At 36.4% G+C, this 20471-nt stretch overlaps 1 protein-coding gene and 1 pseudogene across 9 annotated transcripts in view; both read right to left on the bottom strand.

Moving 5' to 3' along the window:
* NEO1 (neogenin 1) overlaps positions 1 to 20471 on the bottom strand; it is a 243552-nt gene that overhangs the window by 95573 nt on the left and 127508 nt on the right. For all 9 annotated transcript variants that reach the window (XM_086711172.1, XM_086711180.1, XM_086711179.1 and 6 more), the window contains 2 exons: positions 14564 to 14718; positions 12876 to 12996 (listed from right to left, as the gene is read on the bottom strand). In XM_086711172.1, coding sequence (XP_086567298.1) covers positions 12876 to 12996; positions 14564 to 14718 — 276 coding nt within the window. The remainder of the gene's footprint in view (positions 1 to 12875; positions 12997 to 14563; positions 14719 to 20471) is intronic.
* Positions 5797 to 9898, bottom strand: LOC147580321 (small ribosomal subunit protein uS3 pseudogene; annotated as a pseudogene).

Below are 20471 nucleotides of genomic sequence, written 5' to 3'. Positions count from 1 at the left end.
ATCCTTTGATTAAAATCAACACCAACTATCACACATCCTAGCGCTTCAGATTTAAAATATTCCACTAATGACTAATGATTTCCTGCTACCTAGCCAACTTTTAATCATGCCAGGCCTTAGTCACTTATTCCAGAACTTCTATTATTCAGTATTTACCTTAGATACCACGTGGAATTTTTTGCAAATGTTTCTGTCACACACAAAAAAAGTGAAGTTCAATATGTATCCTTATCTACCATGGCCATAATATCCTAGAAGTCATTTAATGAACTGGTGAAGTATGAATTTCCTTTACTAAAAACAAGTTCATGTTACTCCCTTTTCACCAGCCCATCTTCCCTTACTGGAACTACAACTGACAATTATCAGACTTGATATGAATGAGTGTACAAAGAAAAACATTCTTGGGTTTTTAAATTTAAATCTTACAAGATAATTTTGGAATCTATTTTTAAATTCAAAGTGACAGGAAGAAAGGCTAATAAAAAGTTAATGGACAAAACACATTTTACTTAATTCTTACTATCTTAACTGTAATACTTCATAATGCCAATACTTAAAGTCATTCAGTAGACAATAAGACATAGAAAGTACTTTGGCACAAAATGACAGATAATATTAATTTAACTGGCAGCAAATAAAAATAATACTGCTGTAACTATTTTTAAAACTACAAGAGATTCTAAAATCGACAGTTGCTGTTCCTAGAAATGCATAAAGTAAATATTAAAAACAGCATGGGGGGTGGGGAGAGAAGAGAGGGAAATAAACCACAAGAGAATATTGAATGATAGAAAACAAACTGTGGGTTGATAGAGGGAGGTGGGAGGGGGATTGTCTAGATGGGTGATGGGTACTAAGAAGGGCACTGGTTGTGATGAGCACTGGGTATTGTATGTAAGTGATGAATCACTGAGTTCTACTCATGAAACCAATCTTGCACTGTATGTTAACCAAAAATTTTTAAAAAGTACTCCCAACACACATGAAATTAAATATTTTAAGAAAGCTATGCTTGGCATTGACTCATATTGTATGAGAAACAGAGTAGAATAATGACTACTAGGGACTGAAGGCAGGGGAAATAGGGAAATGTTGGTCAAAAGGTACCAACTTCCACTTACAAAGGAGTAAGATCTGGTGCTGTAATGTGCAGCACGGTGACTCTAATAAACAATACTGTTGTAGTGTTGAAAGTTGTAGGAGGGGTGAGCTCACCATGTTCTCACCAGAACAATAACAAAATGGCGGTTATGTGAGGTAGAGAATGTGTTAACTAACCTTACTGTGCTAAACCTTTTGCAACATGTACAAATCATCACATTATATACCTTAAATTTACACAACACTGAATGTTAATTATATCTCAATAAAGCTGGAGGAAAAAAAAGAAAGGTATGTTTCAAACATACTCATTCTCAAACTCTAATTCCCAATTAGAAATTCTGTTTTCTAGTGTTGTTGCATACATGTTCCATATATTTTAATTATAATTACAAAGTTTCATTTAACATTCCAAGGTGATAATTAACTTAAACCCGAACCGTCCAAATTATATCAGAGGCCAACTGTGGGTACTCGATACTACCTTCTTGCAACGAAGCACTAGCCAGCAGACAGTAGCCAGTGGGCAGTAGAAAATTCCCCCTACAAAAATAAGGCTCAGTCTCAAAGACACTCAAATACTTCCAATATTATTTTTAAACCTGATGCATGAAGGTAAACATCATCTTAAGATTCTTTCCACTTTCAATAATTTACTCCATGGGGTTTCTGGTATTTAAACGTCTCTCGGATGTTAGCCACAAAGATGTGCTAGCAAACTCTCTTGTAGTTGGTAGTTCTTCTGTTAACAGCTCCTCTCTGGAGTCCGTCACCATGACACATCGAGTTACACGCTACGTCTGACGTTCTTCTGTTACCCTTATATCCTTCACTCTCCTGCCCTTCTTCTGCCTTTCTCTACCTACCCCCACTTTTTTCATTTTAAAACTTTTAACTGGAACAGACTTCCAGTGACCAGAAATAACTTAGGATCACAAAGTATCAGGGTTGAACGATTCCTCTCATTTGTGTCCATGTTCAGCAAACTTCTGTAAAGGGCTAGAATGAGTATTTCAGACGTGGTGGGATATGTGGTCTGTGTCTAAACTACTCATCTCTGCCATTGTAGTGTGAAAACAACTACAGACCAGACACAGACAATCAGTAAACAAGCGTGGCTGGGTCTCAAAGCTTTACTTACAAAAACAGGAGGTTGGCTGGACTTGGCCTGTGGGCTGTTTGCCAACATCACTTTTGTCCATCCACCTTTGAATATCTCTACATCAATGTATCCCAAATTGTGCCCTTTAAGATATTAATGAGTGTACATAAAAAAGGACAAAAGCTCCATAGTCAAACAGATTTGGGAATGCTATATACTTGCATTCTATTTTACTCTTGGAGATTCACAATGGTAATGAATGCAAAGGGAGAGGCTCCAAGCAGGCCAGTTTCGATCCTTCCTCCTCCAGGCTGCTCAGGCCTCTAGTACTTGTCCTACCAAATCAGGGGTAGCAGTGAGTCTACTGGAAATTGCTTTGTTCACTTCCTGCAATACAACCCAACTCTTATGAAGGGAAGTGTTTGTAATTCTATGACGTTTTTGGCAGAAAGTCCTCAAAATTATGTGTTTGGTGTATTTTCTAAATTTTAGCACTGAAAGATAGCTTTAGTATTAAGTTAAAAAAATAAAACCTTTACTGATTATAGAAGGAATATATGGTTATTTCAGAAAACTGAAAAAATATTAGTATCCAAAGATAAGCACTGTTAACATTTTGGTATGGGAATGTCTCCATATGTGTATATAATTGTTTAACTAAATTCAGATTATTTGGTATACATAACTTTGTATTTTACTTCTCTACTTGACATTACATCTGGAGATTTTCCTGATGTCATTAAAGAGTGTTCAAAGACATGGTTTTTAATGGCCAAATAACCTTTCCATCACAATGTTGTACTATAATTATTTTAACTACTTCCTCTATTTTGGGACATGTAAGTCATTTCCTATTCTTTCTCTCTTTATCCCTATTTTTTTTCTTTTTAAAATACAAATGCTGATATTAACAGTCTTTGTCCAAATCATTGATTTCTTCCTTAGGAAAAATCCTAAAAGGGGCACGCCTGGGTGGCTCAGTCAGTTAAGCGTCTGACTTTGGCTCGGGTCATGATCTCACTGTCTGTGAGTTCGAGTCCCACATCAGGCACTGTGCCAATAGCTCAGAGCCTGGAGCCTGCTTTGGATTCTGTTCTCCCTCTCTCTCTGCCCCTTCCCCGCTGGCATTCTGTCTTTGTCTCTCTCTCAAAAATAAAATAATTTTTAAAAAATCCTAAAAGAACAATTAATGGGTTGAGTCAGTAATGTTTAACATATAATTGTCAAAATGGTGTTAGTAAATGATGTAACAATTTATATTTTTGCTGAGTGAAAGCAAAGCACAACCCCTAATCACACACTAACCATTATAAACTAGTAATTCATTAGAAGATATAAAATCTTCATTAGGCAAAAATGACATCTCACTGACTTAATCTTGTATCTTTGATAGTGAAGTGGAACATACGTCGTGTTTAGAAATTATCTTTATCTTTGCTCTATTGTGAATTGTAAGCTTATGTTAGTTATTTGTGCGCATTCTTACATAGTCAGAATATTAAACTTCTTCCCTACCTTGTTTCTTCTTTAATTTAGTTATACTTTCTATGAAGAAGAATTAAGTTTTTACACCCTAAAATACCAAATTTCCATCTGTATTCTCTCTTACCTCTTTTATATGTAAAAGCAAATGGCAAGACTCTTCTGTCATCTTTCAACATTTTTATGGATTCAATTAAAAGTTTAACTCTCTCTCTCTCTGTATTTTTTTTAACGTTTATTTATTTTTGAGACAGAGAGAGACAGAGCATGAACAGGGGAGGGGCAGAGAGAGAGGGAGACACAGAATCCGAAGCAGGCACCAGGCTCTGAGCTGTCACCACAGAGCCCGACGCAGGGCTTGAACTCATGGACCGTGAGATCATGACCTGAGCTGAAGTCAGACGCTTAACCGACCAAGCCATCCAGGCGCCCCAACTCTCTCTATATTTTATTTTGACATTAAGATAAACACATAATGTAATTCTTTACAAAACACCAATTATCCACATATCAAGTAATGCAGGTTTCTTTCAATCCACACTGATTTGTGATTTCACGTTTTCATACATTCAAATATAAAGTGCTATTTCTGCTATATAAATTTCTTTTTCTAGCTTCTTATAGGCCATATTTTTTAAATGATGTGTATAAGACTGAGATAAAAGAAGATTTTTATTTTCATTTTTTAAAAATGTTTATTTTTAAAGAGAGAGAGAGAGATGCGAAGGGGCAGAGAGAGGTAGACAGAGGATTTGAAGTGGGCTCTGTGCTGATAGCACAGAGTCTGATGGGGAGCTTGAACTCACAAGCCGCGAGATCATGACCTGAGCCAAAGTTGGACACTTAACCAACTGAGCCACCTAGGCGCCCCAATAAATGCTATCTTTAAGTAGATAAAGTAAGAGGCTGAGATGTAAGTCCACAGAAAATTGTGGTGATTTAAGGTAGAAACAAGAATGAATTTTTTGATTAAGAAAATAACACATGGCAAGAAACTTACCCAAAGATTATAGTGATGGTATCCATGCAGATCTTCAAGACAGTATGCAAAGATGAACTTTAGTTGACTAAGACAATAGTCTGAAGGCAAAAAAATATGACTAGACAATATATGATCCCTTAAAACTCCACTTACTAAAGAGAGAGTTAGGGAGTTTTAATTTACAATAGTGTGAAAGACTGCCACATAAAAGTTGGGGACAAAATATTCACTACATACAAGAAAATAAAATATTTAACTGCCTTAATTTACAGCAAGAGTTTGATTAAAACTCTTAAAAAACCTAGCAAAATCAAAGCCTGTTATGTTCTTCCTCAACCTTTTTCCTGAGCTTCTGACATGAACTGCTCCTGATTCTAGACATTTTTAACTAGTTTTCTTCTATTCTAACCTAAACTCAACACTCCTAACCAAACTAGCTCTATTACCTTCCTTTTCAAATTTATTGGCATAAAGTTGTTTCTAATATTCCCTATGTCCTCTTAAAGTCTATAGGATTTGTAATGACATCCTCCTTTTCAATCCTGATACTGATATTTTTTTGTTTTTCTTGATCATTGTAAACATACTCCAATTAAATTTATTTTTTCAAAAAACTAGTAACTAGTTAGTAACTAGTAAACAGCTGTTAGTACTGTTTGTTTCATTTGTGTTCTTTATCATTTTCTTCTTCTGAATGCTTTAAATTTAATTCGTTTTTAATCTAGCTTTTAAAAGCTTCCTTCAAAATGCCACTTTATCTGCATTCTACAAATTTTGATAAGGAGTATTTTCGTTTAGTTAAAAGTATCTTCTAATTCCTCGTGACTTGTTCTTTGACACATGGGTTATTTAGAAGGCTGTTTAATTCCCAAATATTTCTGAATTTTCTAGTCTCTATTATTGAGTTTTGGTTTTAATGCCATTGAGGTCCAAGAATATACTATGGATGATTTAAATGCTGTTAAATGTTTTGAGACTTGTTTTAAGGCCTAAGCCATTTACATTTAATGCAATAATTGATACATAGATTTGAATCTACTATTGTGCTAGTTGTTTTTTATTTGTCCATTTGTTCTTTGTTCCCTTTTTCTCTTTTCCTTATTTTAGACTAATTTTTAAGATTCCATTCTATTTCCACTGTTTACTTATTAGCTAAATCTCCTTCTCTACTTTTTAGTAGTTTCCCTAAGTTTTAGGATATGCATTTTTAAATTATCACAGTCTACTTCATATATTATAATTTGATATGTAATAAAGGGATCTTACAACAGTTTATTTTTAATCCTACTGTACTCTGTTTTGTCATACATTTTAATTTTATAGGTTATAAACTATTTTTCTTTAGACCAGAGATCAGCAAACAAGGACCTGCCACCTCTTTTTGCAAATGAAGTTTTACTGAAAAGTCGAAGTTGATTTATATGGTTGATTTCATGCTACAAGGGCAGAACTGAGTAGCTGTGACAGATACTGGCCCATAAAATTTAAAACATTTATGGTCTAGACCTTTACTGAAATATCGGTGGTCCCTAGTTTAGATAGTAAGTTATTTCATTAACTGCTGAAAATAAGAAAGAATTTTATATTTACTTTTCTGTTTTTAAACCACTCTGGCCTGTTTTGTTTTTTTGTGAAGACCTGTAAGTTTCTGTCGGGTATCATACTACTTCTACCTGAAGAACTTTAACATTACTTGTAGCACAGGTCTGCGGACAGTACATTTTCTCAGCTTTTGTTCTGACATGTCTTTATTTCACTTTAATTTTTAGAAGATATTTTTTGTTGGGCATATTATTTGGGTTGACTTTCTTTCCTTATAGGACTTTAAAACTGCTCCACTGCCTTCTGGCTGGCACCATTTCTGGTAAAATGTCTGCTGTAATGTTTATTTTTGTTCCTCTATGTATTTTAATTGGCACTATATTTATTTTCTGTGTGCAATACAGATTTCCTTATACACCACATAAAGAAAACCATCTCAAATATATCCCTGTTCTAAACCTATAATCCCCAACCACAGATGAACTGATCAAGGTGCTTCAGCATCGCCAGATTTACTCCCCTACAGGATATCCCTAGGGTTAGCTCTGCTGGGGTCCTCCTGTTCTGGCTCTTGCCTCACAATCACAGGTGAAACCAAGGGAAAGCCCAGAAGCATTATGAACCAGGCATTCCTAAGAATCAATCAAGTAATATTCTTTTGGTGCAAAAGAATCCTCAGTCCAAATAGTGGATGCAAAGTCTATTCAGGCCATGTGTCTTTTTCAAAAATTTTATTAAAGGTCTTTACAGAGCAAACTCTAGATCCAGCTTCCAAGGAGACCCTGTTATGCTGTGGGTACTAGCTACAGCATGGCAGGTAGCTCTGGCTTCCCACTCTTATGTTCCAAGATGGGAGTGGTGGGCAATAACTCATCTTTGGGTTCCATAGTGCTCACATGATCAGGCAGGGTCTTTGTGGGGCCAGTCTTGCCATGTGAATCCCAGGGAAGCATGATCTTCATTTTGATGCCCAGCACACTCTGTCGGAGCAGCGCATGGCATACAGCAAGCAGTGTCGATGTGGTAGTTAACAGGTTCCCCACTGTGAATCATCAAGCCATCTACAAACTTCAAGGATTTGGTCCTCTGTCCTCAGAGTTTCCCAGACACCACCTCACAGCCTTTGGCCTCACTCTCCATGATGAACCACATACCATAAGCAGGCCCTCTGCACAGCAAGGCATCCTAGGAGTTTTGTAACACAGAGACTGCCTGGGCAATAGCATGCAGACCTCCAGTGGCCACCTTTTTAGCATAAAGCTCTACATTGCTCTCAGGGGAGCCAAACCTCTTCTGAACCACAGTGGTCAATTCCTGGATCCACCGGCCCTTCTCACCAAGAACATTCTGTGTCCTGGTGGCCAAGATAATGATTTCAGTCCTGGTTGGTGTAACTAAGACCTCACCTCTGGAGGAGCCATCTTCAGCCAGCTCCCAAGTGACAAACTCGTTCAATCCAGCTTTGAAGAGGCCAACAGCAACAACCTTCCTCTTCTTAGAAATTCGCACCATCTTGCCACTGCGTGCCACCGAAGAAAAATGTCCTCTGTATCTTTTTAAAACTTTCTGGCTGCCTTCAAGACTTCTTCATTATGTTTGGTCTTCAGTAATTTAACTATGATGCATATAGGTGTGTCTTCTTTTATTACTACTACTACCACTATTATTATCATCATTAGTTTGCGTGGGGCTATCTTAGCTTCTTCTTTGACCTGTGGTATGGTCTTGTTCATTTTTTTAATTCAAAAATTTTGGCCATTATCTATTCAAATATTTATTTTTTTCTGTTCTGTTCTTGTTCTCTTCTCTTTGTGAGGCTCCAATTTGTTAAACCATCTTATATTTTCCCGTCTTAGATACTCTGTTCATTCTCTCTTTTTCTTTTATTTCAGTTTAAATAATTTATATTGAACTATCTTCAAGTTGATGGACTATTTTCTCAGCTGTCGTGAGCCCAATGATCACCCTGAGTAAATGCTTCATCTCTGATACTATTATTTTTAATAATTTCCCTTCCTCTGGTTATAGAACCCTTTCACTCTCTGGACAAATGCAAATATAGTATCTTCACGGTTTCCATCTTTCTGCCAAAATTCCTCCTCTGTTCAGTCATCTACCTTTTCTACTAACTCCTTTAATATACTAATAATAATTAGTTTAAAGTCCCTGTCTGATTGTTCCAATATCTGGGCCTCCTTAATTTGGTTCTGTTGAATGTTTATCTATCAACAAAGGACCAGTTTTCCCTTGCTCTGTTTATGTCCAATAATTTTTTATTGAATGCTGAGCAGAGACTGAGATAATTATTATTTGCACTTGGAACATGGCATATCTATTCTGTCAAGCCATTAGTGTGGAGGAGTTAAATCAATTTAGATAGGAATTGAACTTGGTATAGATTTTACTATTGTTTTAGTTACCTTCAGCACACCATAGATTTCAAATTCTTCTAATGGTGGACTACCATTATCTTGTGCTTAAGAAGAGAGATGAAGGAGAGTTCTTCAATTTACCTGTTTTCCTCTCAGCTTTCAACTATTTCTACATAACTCTATGACACAGGGATCTCTATATTCTTGACCTTCCCCCAGCAGTAGAAAGCTTTTTTGTCTATTGCTCAGTGGTAGGGCAGGTAGGATTTTCAATTGTCCTTGGTCAGCCTCAGTATTAGGCAGGTCCTGCGCATCAGAGGGTTCCTCCCTCGGGAAGCAGAAGGGTTTGGCTTCTCATCTTCCCCCCATAAATTTATGAAATAAGGCTTTCGGCCCCTCCTGCATTGGTTTGAGGCTTAAAGGAGTTTGAGTAAATGAGAGTGGTTTTGTACCTATCTATCAGCAGCTACAGATTACCTCTTTTACCTCTTCACCACCAAAATGACTGTTCTTTTTTCTTTTTAACGTTTATTTATTTTTGAGAGAGACAGAGATAGGGTGTGCATCGGGGAGGGGCAGAGAGTGGAGGGAGACAGAATCTGAAGCAGGCTTGAGGCTCCAAAGTATCAGCACAGAGCCTGACGTGGGGCTCAAACCCACAAACTTCAAGACCATGACCTGAGCCGAAGTTAGCTTAACCGACTGAGCCACCCAAGCGCCCCCAAAATGACTTTTCTCAAGTCTCTTACTTGCCTCCAGTCTTCACAATGAGTATCTTGTGGAGTTCCAGGGATATGTATTTGCAAGCCTGTATGAACTTCCCTTTCATCTGGGGCCCTGAGGTATTCCAAACTAGTTCATGCTTAGTCTTTAACTATCACATAAAACTTTAGCTGATTTCTTCTTATCCACTCTTACAGCAGCCAACTCTTTCATGCTCTGCCAAAGGTGAAACAATTAATGACCCATTCCTTGGGGACAGGAGAGTGTTCAATTCTTTGGAATTTAATTTACTTGGCTGCTTTGCAAGCTCAGCTCTTTGAAGGACTCAGAAAAATTATGATTTTGTAAATCATCCAGCTTTTTTATTGTATGTGAGAGTGGGATGTTCCATGTCCACTATCTATACCTGAGTAGAAGTCCCCTTCCACTTCCGTCCACCTTCCTTTTCTATTGTGGAAAGGCATCACCACTCTTCTAGCCACCCAGAAAAAGCCCGGGAAGTATTTCTGACTTTTCTATAATAATGTTTAATATCCAATCAGTTGATAAAGTCTGGATTAAATAAATCACTAATATATATATATATATATATATATATATTTTAACGTTTATTTATTTTTGAGACAGAGAGAGACAGAGCATGAACAGGGGAGGGGCAGAGAGAGAGGGAGACACAGAATCTGAAACGGGCTCTAGGCTCTGAGCTGTCAGCACAGAGCCTGATGCGGGGCTCAAACTCACGGGACCGTAAGATTGTGACCTGAGCTGAAGTCAGACGCTTAACCGACTGAGCCACCCAGGCGCCCCATATATTTTTTATTAGGATCCTTTCTATTTTTCTAGTATAACTACTTACAATGGTCTTTTTATAACAATATTCCTTCGACTAGATGCCCCCTTCAATCTGCCACCTATTTCTTTTCTTGGGTGTGTGGGATGGTTGTATTTTCATTTTTTGGCTTTTTACGTTTTTATTTTAATTCATTAGTTAGCACACAGTGTTATATTAATTTCAGATGGACTTCTTCTAAATAAACCTGACTGTATCATCAGACTGCCTAACTACAGTATTGTTTTGACTATTTACAATCAAGGCCATGATCAATCTGATCTTATTCTGTCTTTACAGGCTACCTTCCTACAGGTATAGGTATTCTACTCTATTTCCATACTGACCCAAGCCCTTTTTTTAACAATTTGGAAATCTTATAATTCAAGGCCTATTACAAAGGGGACACTTTCCATGAAAAAACGTCCATGATCGCACAGACAGAATTCCTCTCTTCCAAACTATATGCTGCATTACTGCTTTATTTGTACTATAAAAATAACACTTATTATGGACTAGTATTAAATTGTACACATCTCTTACATCCTTTACAATATTATAAACTCCAGACAGAGATCAGACCTTATAAACTGTTATATTCTCTTTTTAGCTTTTCCACATATTTATCTTGCAAATTAAAAAAGCAAAATTAATAACATGCCACTTCCTTCCTTATAATCCATGCATTCTTAATTCATCCCTGACAAGGCTACTAAAAAATTTTGCCAGCCTGGAAATGTTGTCTGGTTTTGAAATGTTGTCTCAAAAAGGAAAAAAACACACACTGCAACTATAATGATCATGCCACCCATTTTCAGAGGAAAACCCAATTAGGTTTAGCTTAGGGACCTCCTAGCAAAGCCAACCATCTTTACTATTAAATCTGTAATGGTGATCTCAAACACAAATATACTGAAATCTCTTTATTTATTAGTTCCACGTAAATCACCCCAAGAGACCACAAATTTTACCAAGGGAAACCACTGCCTCTGATAAAAAGAAACAAGCCTATCTACCTTCGTGCCTGGTTTGGTAATCATACTCAGGCACTTTGCCAAGATGGAAAAGTAAGAAGTTTCTACTAAATCATTTTCAATTAATAGGGAAAGGTATAGTCACAAACAGATACAGGAAGAAAAAGAACAGTTCTAATAGTTTATTCCTTTTTGTAACAGTACTCTTAAATACATTTTCGAGAAAGAGCATGTAAAAATCCTATATGCTATTTTAGTGAAAAGCCGGGGTAGGCGCCATCTTTGCCACTTAGCTTTCCCAACGAGGCTACGTGGCTGGGGCCACACTGGAACCTGAACTTAATTTGACTCAGATACCAGATTACATGTCAAAAGCTTTATCTTCTCCATGTACTCTTGAGAACTGCACAAAATGAAAAATGCTCCTTGCTAAAACAAACAATACATCCAATAGGTATCCTTATCAATTTGACACAGAACTGTTATCCAACAATTCAACTTCTAGTAATTTAGTGTGAGAAAATAATCATGTAAAGAAGCTCAGCACAGCACTGTTCATAATGGTAAAACATAAGAAACAATTTAAATATTAATAGGGAATCACTTATACAAAACAAAGTGCATATATACTGTTCAACAGTGGAAAATGTTGACATAGATCTATGTGTTTACTGACATGAGAAGACGTCCACAGCATGCTGTTCTAAGCAAATGTGTTATTCAACCACATACACATCTGTGCATGCTCATATGTAGTACTCCTAAAAGGCACGATATGGGGCATGTGCCATTACCAATTTATTGCCTCTCAACTCCGAAGTCATACTTTATTGCCTGCTCTGCAAAAATGAAGCTGGCCCGTTTATCTACCTTTCCTCTGCAGCGGACATATGTTTTAAATTTTATTAGTATAGGGTGCTTCTCCCAACACTCCAACCCCTCAGGTGGTTTTGTAGCAGAAAGCCTTCAAGGAGACACCCCCTTGTGACTGGTCTTCTCTAGCACACTAGATACTGGGTTTTGAGCAGGGTTTGACAGCATAATAGCACAGCAATTACTCTGTTGTCCAGTGAGACATGGCCACACTCTCTCCAACACGGTCTGGATTTTAGTCCTGAGGGGTTGAACACTCTCTCTCAGACCTACAGGTTGTGGCTGCTCTTTATATCTGCCATTCTTATATTCACTAGAGTTCTCTTTACTTCTTGCTAGCCAACCCTTTGTTACTTTAATCCCATCATAGTTCATAGTTCTGTGTATTAATGATCATCTGTTCAAATTATTGTGTGGTTTCCCCATCGACTTTGACTGATATAGAGTAGGGGTTTTTTTTCCCCCTTTTTACTTTTCAATGTTGTCTGATCTTATAATAAGCAATTTTTGTGCATGATAATCAGAAAAGGCAAGTTATTTTTATTTCGGAAAAATTTAATGTAAAATAAATATTACCTCAAGTAAAGTTTTTCTATTTTAATAGAGCAGAAATATATTTGTAAAATTAAAATAACTGAAATGTGAAGAACATTCATGTAAGCCTGTAATTTTACAGTTTTCCTTTTCAACATTCTCCAAAGTTGTGTTTCTAGGCCATTTTAAGCAACAGAAATTATTTAGACTGCTTTCTCTTCCTCTTAGCTATGCCATATACTGGCCTTTACAAACAGGATATTAATCATGGGGTATCCCAGAGTAATAGGTACTGTGACAGGTACTAGTTCCTCGACACAGTCAGCCTCTTTCATTTTACTATTTCAGCCCCTCTTACCATGTTCAAGGATTATCAGTTGGGCTCCAGCTTGTACATTTCCAACATCATTCTCAGCAATGCATTGGTAGAACCCTTCATCTGATTTCACCAGACCCAAAACTTGAAGATTATGTTCCTTCTGAGAAAGAAAAACATAAGCAAAATGTTATGATTCAACTGATGAACATTAGTTGAAAATCTCAAGAGGATGCTCTTTCTGGGAAGGAAGAACAAGTAAAATTGTATGATTCAGCTATCAAAATATCTATGTACCTATTAACTGAATTTTATTGACAAGGTACTGATTTAACTGCCTAGAACAGGAAACACTGTAACTAACCAATTAAGAACTTAATCCTTATGGAAAGTAATACCTACAACGTTTGAAAACCTACATCTTTGTCCGGAAAAATACCTGACATACAATACCACGTGACCACAGCAGAAGTCTGAATTTATGAATTCAAGGCACTTTCTTAAAATTATCTCTAATATCATTAGTTGTAACAGATTAGACCACGATAAATTAAGTGAGGCCACATATATACGGCTTCCCTTAAATTATAAAGTAATATAAATGTCAAATACTGTTGTTATTAATATGGTTTTAAGATTTTTAAGAATACTGTGAAAATGATAAAAGAGTAAAAAAATGCCAATTTAGCTGTAACACACTGCTTTTTAATTAAACACTTGTGAATTACTTTTTATAACATACAAGATTATGCACTTCAAAACAGAAACTATATTCTTACTAAGAATGAATCACTAATGAGAGAAATTTATAATAAGACATTATTATATCATTAACAACCATAATTATTTCTTATTATTTCTATGAATGTCACATATGTACCTTAAGATATGAATCCTTATTACCAAAACCTAGATATTTCTATTACTAGGATTAAAACAATGATAACAGTAGACAATATTTACTAAGCATTTAACCCTATATAAAAAAACAAAAAACAATTAATGGCTCGGTATTCTTAAATAAATTTAATGCTATTTAATTCTTAAGGATTTTTTTTTATCTATTGTCACAACCCTGGGTCATACTTATTTTGAAGGGCCTAGAATCAGTATATATGAAGGACAGATGCTGCTCTTTGAATAGAGATATGAAGAGAGCAGGTGCACACACAGGATAATCATTACCAAGAAAATAGTGACAGCTGTCTTTAAAAGTGCTAGCATGTCTGAGTAGAAATACTAGACTGCTGATCAGATCTGGATCTTAGGCTTACTTCAACTACTGACATGCTATGCGATCCCATAAAAACTACCAAAACATGTCTAGGCTCAGCTTTCTTATCAGCCAGTGAAGAGATTACGTTCTGTAATATTTTTCTATCTTCATCTGCGGTACATAAACTGGCATGTGGAAGACAACAGATCTCTTAGTGACTGCATTTAAAGACACGCAAAGGGGCGCCTGAGTGACTCAGTTGGTTAAGCGTCTGACTCAGCTCAGGTCATGATCTTGCGATTCATGAGTTCAGGCCCCATGTCGGGCTCTGTGCTGACAGCTCAGAGCCTGGAGCCTGCTTCAGATTCTGTCACTCCCTCTCTCTCTCCTTCCCCAGTCAAGTTCTGTCCCTCTCTCTCTCTCTCTTTCAAAAATAAACAAACATTAAAAAAATTAAAAGAAAATAAAGACATGTAAAGGTTTCAGAGATAAGCGTCCTCTGAAAAATACTTACTACAATCTTAAAGTAATCACTTGGGATAACCACATCTCCATTCTTGACCCACTTCACAGTTGGAGTCGGTTTCCCAGTCACTTCACATTCGAATACAATATCCATGGACTCATGAGCATATATATTCGTCGGCTGTTTCAAGAATTCTGGTTGGACTTTAAAATAGAAAGGAAATTAGGATATTAATAAAAATAAATATAGCTAGCTATTAACATTTCAAATAATTTTTTTAAATCATAGAATTCACAGGATTTTTACTTATTATTTGAGGCTTTCACATAGTTTTATAAAAGCATGTAACATATATTCAAAACATTTGTTGGAACTCCATACATATCTTTACGAATTGTATTTTGGTACAATTAACTGGAAGGATAATTATAAAGATAATTTCTGAGATTCCTTGTTGATAAATATATATTTAGTGGACTATATTGAAGAAACTGATATGAATATTCTAAACTGTCTAAAATGAGTATTTTTTTTTTAATTTTTTTTCAACGTTTATTTATTTTTGGGACAGAGAGAGACAGAGCATGAACAGGGGAGGGGCAGAGAGAGAGGGAGACACAGAATCGGAAACAGGCTCCAGGCTCTGAGCCATCAGCCCAGAGCCCGACGCGGGGCTCGAACTCACGGAGTGCGAGATCGTGACCTGGCTGAAGTCGGACGCTTAACCGACTGCGCCACCCAGGCGCCCCTAAAAATGAGTATTAAAAGACTACTTCCCTAACGTTTATACCATTTCGGAAGAACCATAACCAAACTTTTTAAAAAACTGAGAAAACTAACAGTATTTTTCTTGTCAGTCAGCTGAGTAAGTAACAACAACAACAACAACAACAAACACCAAAAAAACAAAAAGGGAATACAAATGTCATATTAGAGGCCTTAAGTAGTTCACTCATGTAACATCCCTCATTAGTAACATCCCTCATTAGTAACATCCCTCATTGCATGATATAGTTTTCAAGGGTGGGAGAAAGAGTAGCAGGACCTTTGGCAGAAAAAGTCTGAACATTCCAGTATCTCTCTCTCCCTGCCCTAAAGTTGTAAATCACTGACTTACAAATAACAGAGGAAGACTGAATTAGAAGGATAAGAATAGATCATTTAGTCAACCTCCAACCTAACGTTGTAATTTCCTATGCAACATCCTTGACAAGGGGTCTCATTAATCCCTATTTCAAAATTTCAAATGATAAGCCTCCCTGTATCTGAAAGCAGCAAGTTCCACTGTAGGGTAGTTCTACCAAATGAGCAACCATGACAACAGCAAGGGTTTGCTTTTGTTTTTGTTTTTAATGGTTGAGCTACAATGTGCTTAGCCTGCTGGGATTTTGATTGGGATTGTTAAATTTGTGGCAATTTGACATCTTAACTATACTGAGTCTTCCTTTCCCTGAATTTGGTTTACCTCTCCATTTATTTAGTTCTATGGTTTCTCTCATCATTGTTTCCTAGTTTTCAATACACAAATCTTGTTCATACTTTTTTTAGGTATTTCCCTAAGGATTCTGGTGCTACTTTTTTCATACTTAATTTTTTATTTAGTTTCCAATTGTTCACTGCTAATATGATTTACGTATATAACTTTTTATCCTATGCTCATGCTGAACTCACTCATTAGTTCTAGTAGCTTTTTATAGACAATTGGGGGATTATCTACATAAACAATCATGTTGTCTGTGAATAGAGACAGTTTTATTTCTTCTCTTCCAATCTGCTTTGGTCTTTTTTTTTCATTTTCTTGCCTACTCCACTGGCTAGAGGGCTAGACTGGGGCAGGTCCTGGGAACAAATCCAGGGTTAATGAAGAGTAAGAGTAGAGTAGAGCAAGTAGGTAGAACCCCAGAAACTGGTAGGAGCCAAGGATGGAAAGAACACATGATCTTAAGAAGCAACTTCCTGCTCATCATCAGTCAGACCCATGGTACCCCAGCAGGTAACTTTCCACACACAAGCTCAGGTCTGTGGAATCTAGAAGATCTCCTGTGGACCAGCTTGGCCCATGGCTGTGTTCTCTGGCAGCAATTATACCCTCCCTGAGGTCTGAATTGCAACCTTAGACTGGGATGCCCTTTTCCAAGTTTGCTCGCTCCTTTTGCTCTAGAGGTAGTACCTGCTCCTTCAGTATTCCTTAGAGTCCTTTGTCCTTTTTAGTAGTTAAAACATTTTTACTAGTTAATAATTCTTTATATTAATATTTCTTTGTTCAAATTCCTGGTGTGACTTTTGGCCCCTGACTGGACCCGGGCTAATACACTAATGTAAGTCTCATACACGCTGCCAATATTTCTTCCCAATTTTTTCTTTTGTCTTTTAACTTAAGGCACCTGTTGTTCTACCAAAATTTTCAATTTGTATGTGGTAAAATTTATCAGTTCTCCCTTTTTTGGCATCTATATTTTGTTATTCTTGCTCCAAAGGTTTTCCCTGCCTCCATACTATAAAAATATTCACTTGCAATTTCTTCTAGTATGTCTGGGAAACAATCTGGACATCACCAAGTATCCAGCTTTACATTTTTCTAAATGGCAACCTCAGTAATCCCAATAACATTACATGATTTGAAATCGTTTTTTGGTTTTAAACTTTAAAAAAAAATTGTTTTGAGATAGAGAGAGAGAGAGAGAGAGAGAACGAGCAGGGGAGGGGTAGAGAGAAAGGGAGAGAGAATCCCAAGCAGGCTCCATGCTGGCAGCACAGAGCCCGATGTGGGGCTCAATCTCACAACCCTGAGATCATGACCGAAGCTGAAATCAAGAGTTTGACACTCAACTGACTAAGCCACCTAGGCACCCCAAAATCGTTTTAATATTAAAATCCTATGTATTCTTGAGGGGCAGTTATTTCTGGATACTATGTGGTTTCCCTGATCTGTCTATTCCTGCACTAGAACCAAAAACTTAATGGCTGTAACTACACAATATTTTAAAATATTTATTTCCTCAAAACTTTCCTCATATTGTTAGTTTTTTGTTTTGTTTTGTTTTTAATTCCAGATGAATTTAGACTCACCTTTGGTCAAGTTTATCTGGTCTTTCTCAAAGAAAACATACAAACAAGAACAACCCAGAGTTTTCATTTTAGTGCAATAAATTTTAGATGCAGGAAAAAATAACTTTTAAAGAAAAAAAAATTTTTTTTAATTTTTTAAAGAAAAAAATATTTTAGATGCAGGAAAAAAATATTTTCAATTCTGAGTGTTCCCTATTTAAGATCAGATGTTTAAGCTTATTTGAATATTATTCAATAATGATTTACTGTAAAGACACTGCAATGACTGAAGTCAAGAGATTTACACATGAGTTCTGGTTTTACCAGTAGACATTTTGTTGGCCATGGGTTTCAGTCTGCTCCTATACTAAATAAGGAACTCAACTGGACTATTCCTAAATACACCAAGGTCTCTAACCAACTGCAACATCATGATTTTGGTTTATATATCTGATGTATGATAATAGCTAACATTCACGAGTACTTTCATTTCTTATCATTATTTCCCACAACCCTACTATTTAGGTCCATTTTATAGACAAGGATACTAACACACCGAGAGGCTAAGTAGCTCCATCAGGTCACAAGGCTTAGTCAGTGACAGATCTGGATTTTGAACCTAAGCAGTCTGACTTTAAACCCTATGTTCTAACTTTTTACTTTAGAGAAAGTAATAATAAACCCCATGTACTGTCATATAGCTTCCACAATTATCAACTCATGGCCAGTGTATTTCATCATCTATATCCTAACCCTACCCCATGTCTTTCCCCAGGTTACTCTGAAAGCAAATCCCGGGTATCACTTTAATATATATAAGTATTTAAGTAAATTCCTCTATAAAACAAGAATTCCCATTTCTAAACAAAACTATAATACCATCATCAGGTTGGTATCTACAATAATTTCTCAATATCATCAATTAGCCATCAATTAGTTAATTTTACTAACTGGCCTACATTTAAAAAAATGATTTATTTGAATTGGACAAACAAGGTACATTCATTGGTATTAATCTGTTGCTTACATTTCTTTTAACCTACATGTTTCCTCTTTATCTCCTATCTTTGTTTGCAATTAATTTGCTGTAGAAATCATCTGCTCTATAAAGTTTCTTGCAGTCTGTCTTTTGCTGACTGCATGCCATGGTGGTATTTAAACACATTCGTCCTGCATTTAGCAGTTAAATGTAGATGCTTGACTGGAGTTAGGCTCCTTCTTATTTTTTCAAGTCTATTTCATAAGTAGTGCCACGGTCCTTCCGTCAGGAGAGTTCATAACGTGTGACCATCTCTCTTTTTGTGATGTTAGCAGTCTTATATACTGTGAAATAATAATATTCTTATTCTGTCATTCCTTCTATAAAAAAAAAAACCCTCATCAATTATTTGGTTATCCTTAAATATACCTCTCAAAGAAAGAGCAGGATAAATGTTTGATTTCTTCCCTTATCAATTTTTCAAAATAATGGTCTGGCTCTCTAATATTCTCCCAACTGAAGGGAATCACTGAAGGGTTTTTTAAAAAGTACTCTTATGATTTCATGGATTAAAATAAATTTGATTTGTTTCAATCCATGCAAGTTATTATTCTTTTGATTCACAAACTATCCCCCTTTCTGACTACTGGAAGCCTGAGTACACTGAAAGTTCCTGAGTCCTTTTTGACATGATCCTAGTGGTCTTTGGTATTTTCTGGTCACAGTTTTAGGCCCTATTTGTGGACAAAACTAGCAATTATATACTTTTTATATATAAAATTGATCATGATTTCATTCTGTTCTCCAATTAAATTCAAAACCATAGGTTTTAACTAGATCATAATAATTTCACATCTGTATTTCTTTTCTCTCATACTAAAAATCCATTCTCACTGACACCAACTCATATGTTTTATCTTACACTCAGTAGGCTCAGAATAATGATACCAATGTTTCCACCAACAATATAATACCAGAAAGCAGCTCAAGATTTTTGTAGTCTTTTTTGTCCTCAGCATATATCCCATTAGATATATATGGTCCAATTGGCATTTTACATTTATTTGTAATAATAACTTTCTTTTTTTTAAATGTTTATTCGAGAGAAAGAGAGAGAATGAATCCCAAGTGGTCTCCATGCTGCCAGTGTAGAACTCCACTTGGGGCTCAATCCCACAAACCTGTGAGGTCATGACCTAAACTGAGCCACCCAGGCACCCCTGTAATAACTTTTACTTGGAATTGTAACTTTCTGTGTGGCTACACTACTAACTAGATACACATTTGGAGTCATTTGTTTCATTCTACTTTCCCCTTTCTGAAATTACTTCGTAAATCTACAAAAGGAAGGTATACTCAAACAAGTCTTGCTTCTACCCCTGCTTTCTCCACCCTGTTCTCTCTCTTCCCCTATAGTAGCCATTAAAAAAATTTTTTTTAAGGTTCAGCCTCCCATTTTAAAACTTATAAGCAAACACACACAATTTGTCCCCACCTCTCTTCTTTAGATTAAATAGCAATGAGGGAGTGGCTAAGGACAAAGTACAAGCTAGCAGACCACCCCCTTCCCCCACGGTGGGATACGTGTGATATTCCTCAGGCACTCCTTGTTGCCCAAGAACAAAGGAAAGGAAACAAAACAAATGGCCAACTGATAGAGATCACAGTCATACAGGACAGGAGTCTCCATCAGTTTGCAAATATCTTAGTAAATTACAAGAAAAAGGCAATCTTATCAATAACCTGATCTCCAGAAACTGTAGACTCAGTTTCCTGGAACTCTAACATCACCCTTCCATAGTGACGTAGGGAACACAGGCAAGAAGGAAACAGCAGGTAAAATTTAATTCCCTCATAACCTGCAGCCCATTGACAAATACTTGAGGCAAATACAGAGTATAACATTTCTCCAGGAATCCTCTGCCGTCA

The sequence above is a fragment of the Puma concolor genome, chromosome B3 (genome assembly GCF_028749965.1).
Source record: "Puma concolor isolate L17-30 chromosome B3, mPumCon1.1.hap2, whole genome shotgun sequence".
In the NCBI taxonomy this organism is placed as follows: domain Eukaryota; kingdom Metazoa; phylum Chordata; class Mammalia; order Carnivora; family Felidae; genus Puma; species Puma concolor.
This window is presented reverse-complemented; position numbering and strand designations above follow the sequence as displayed.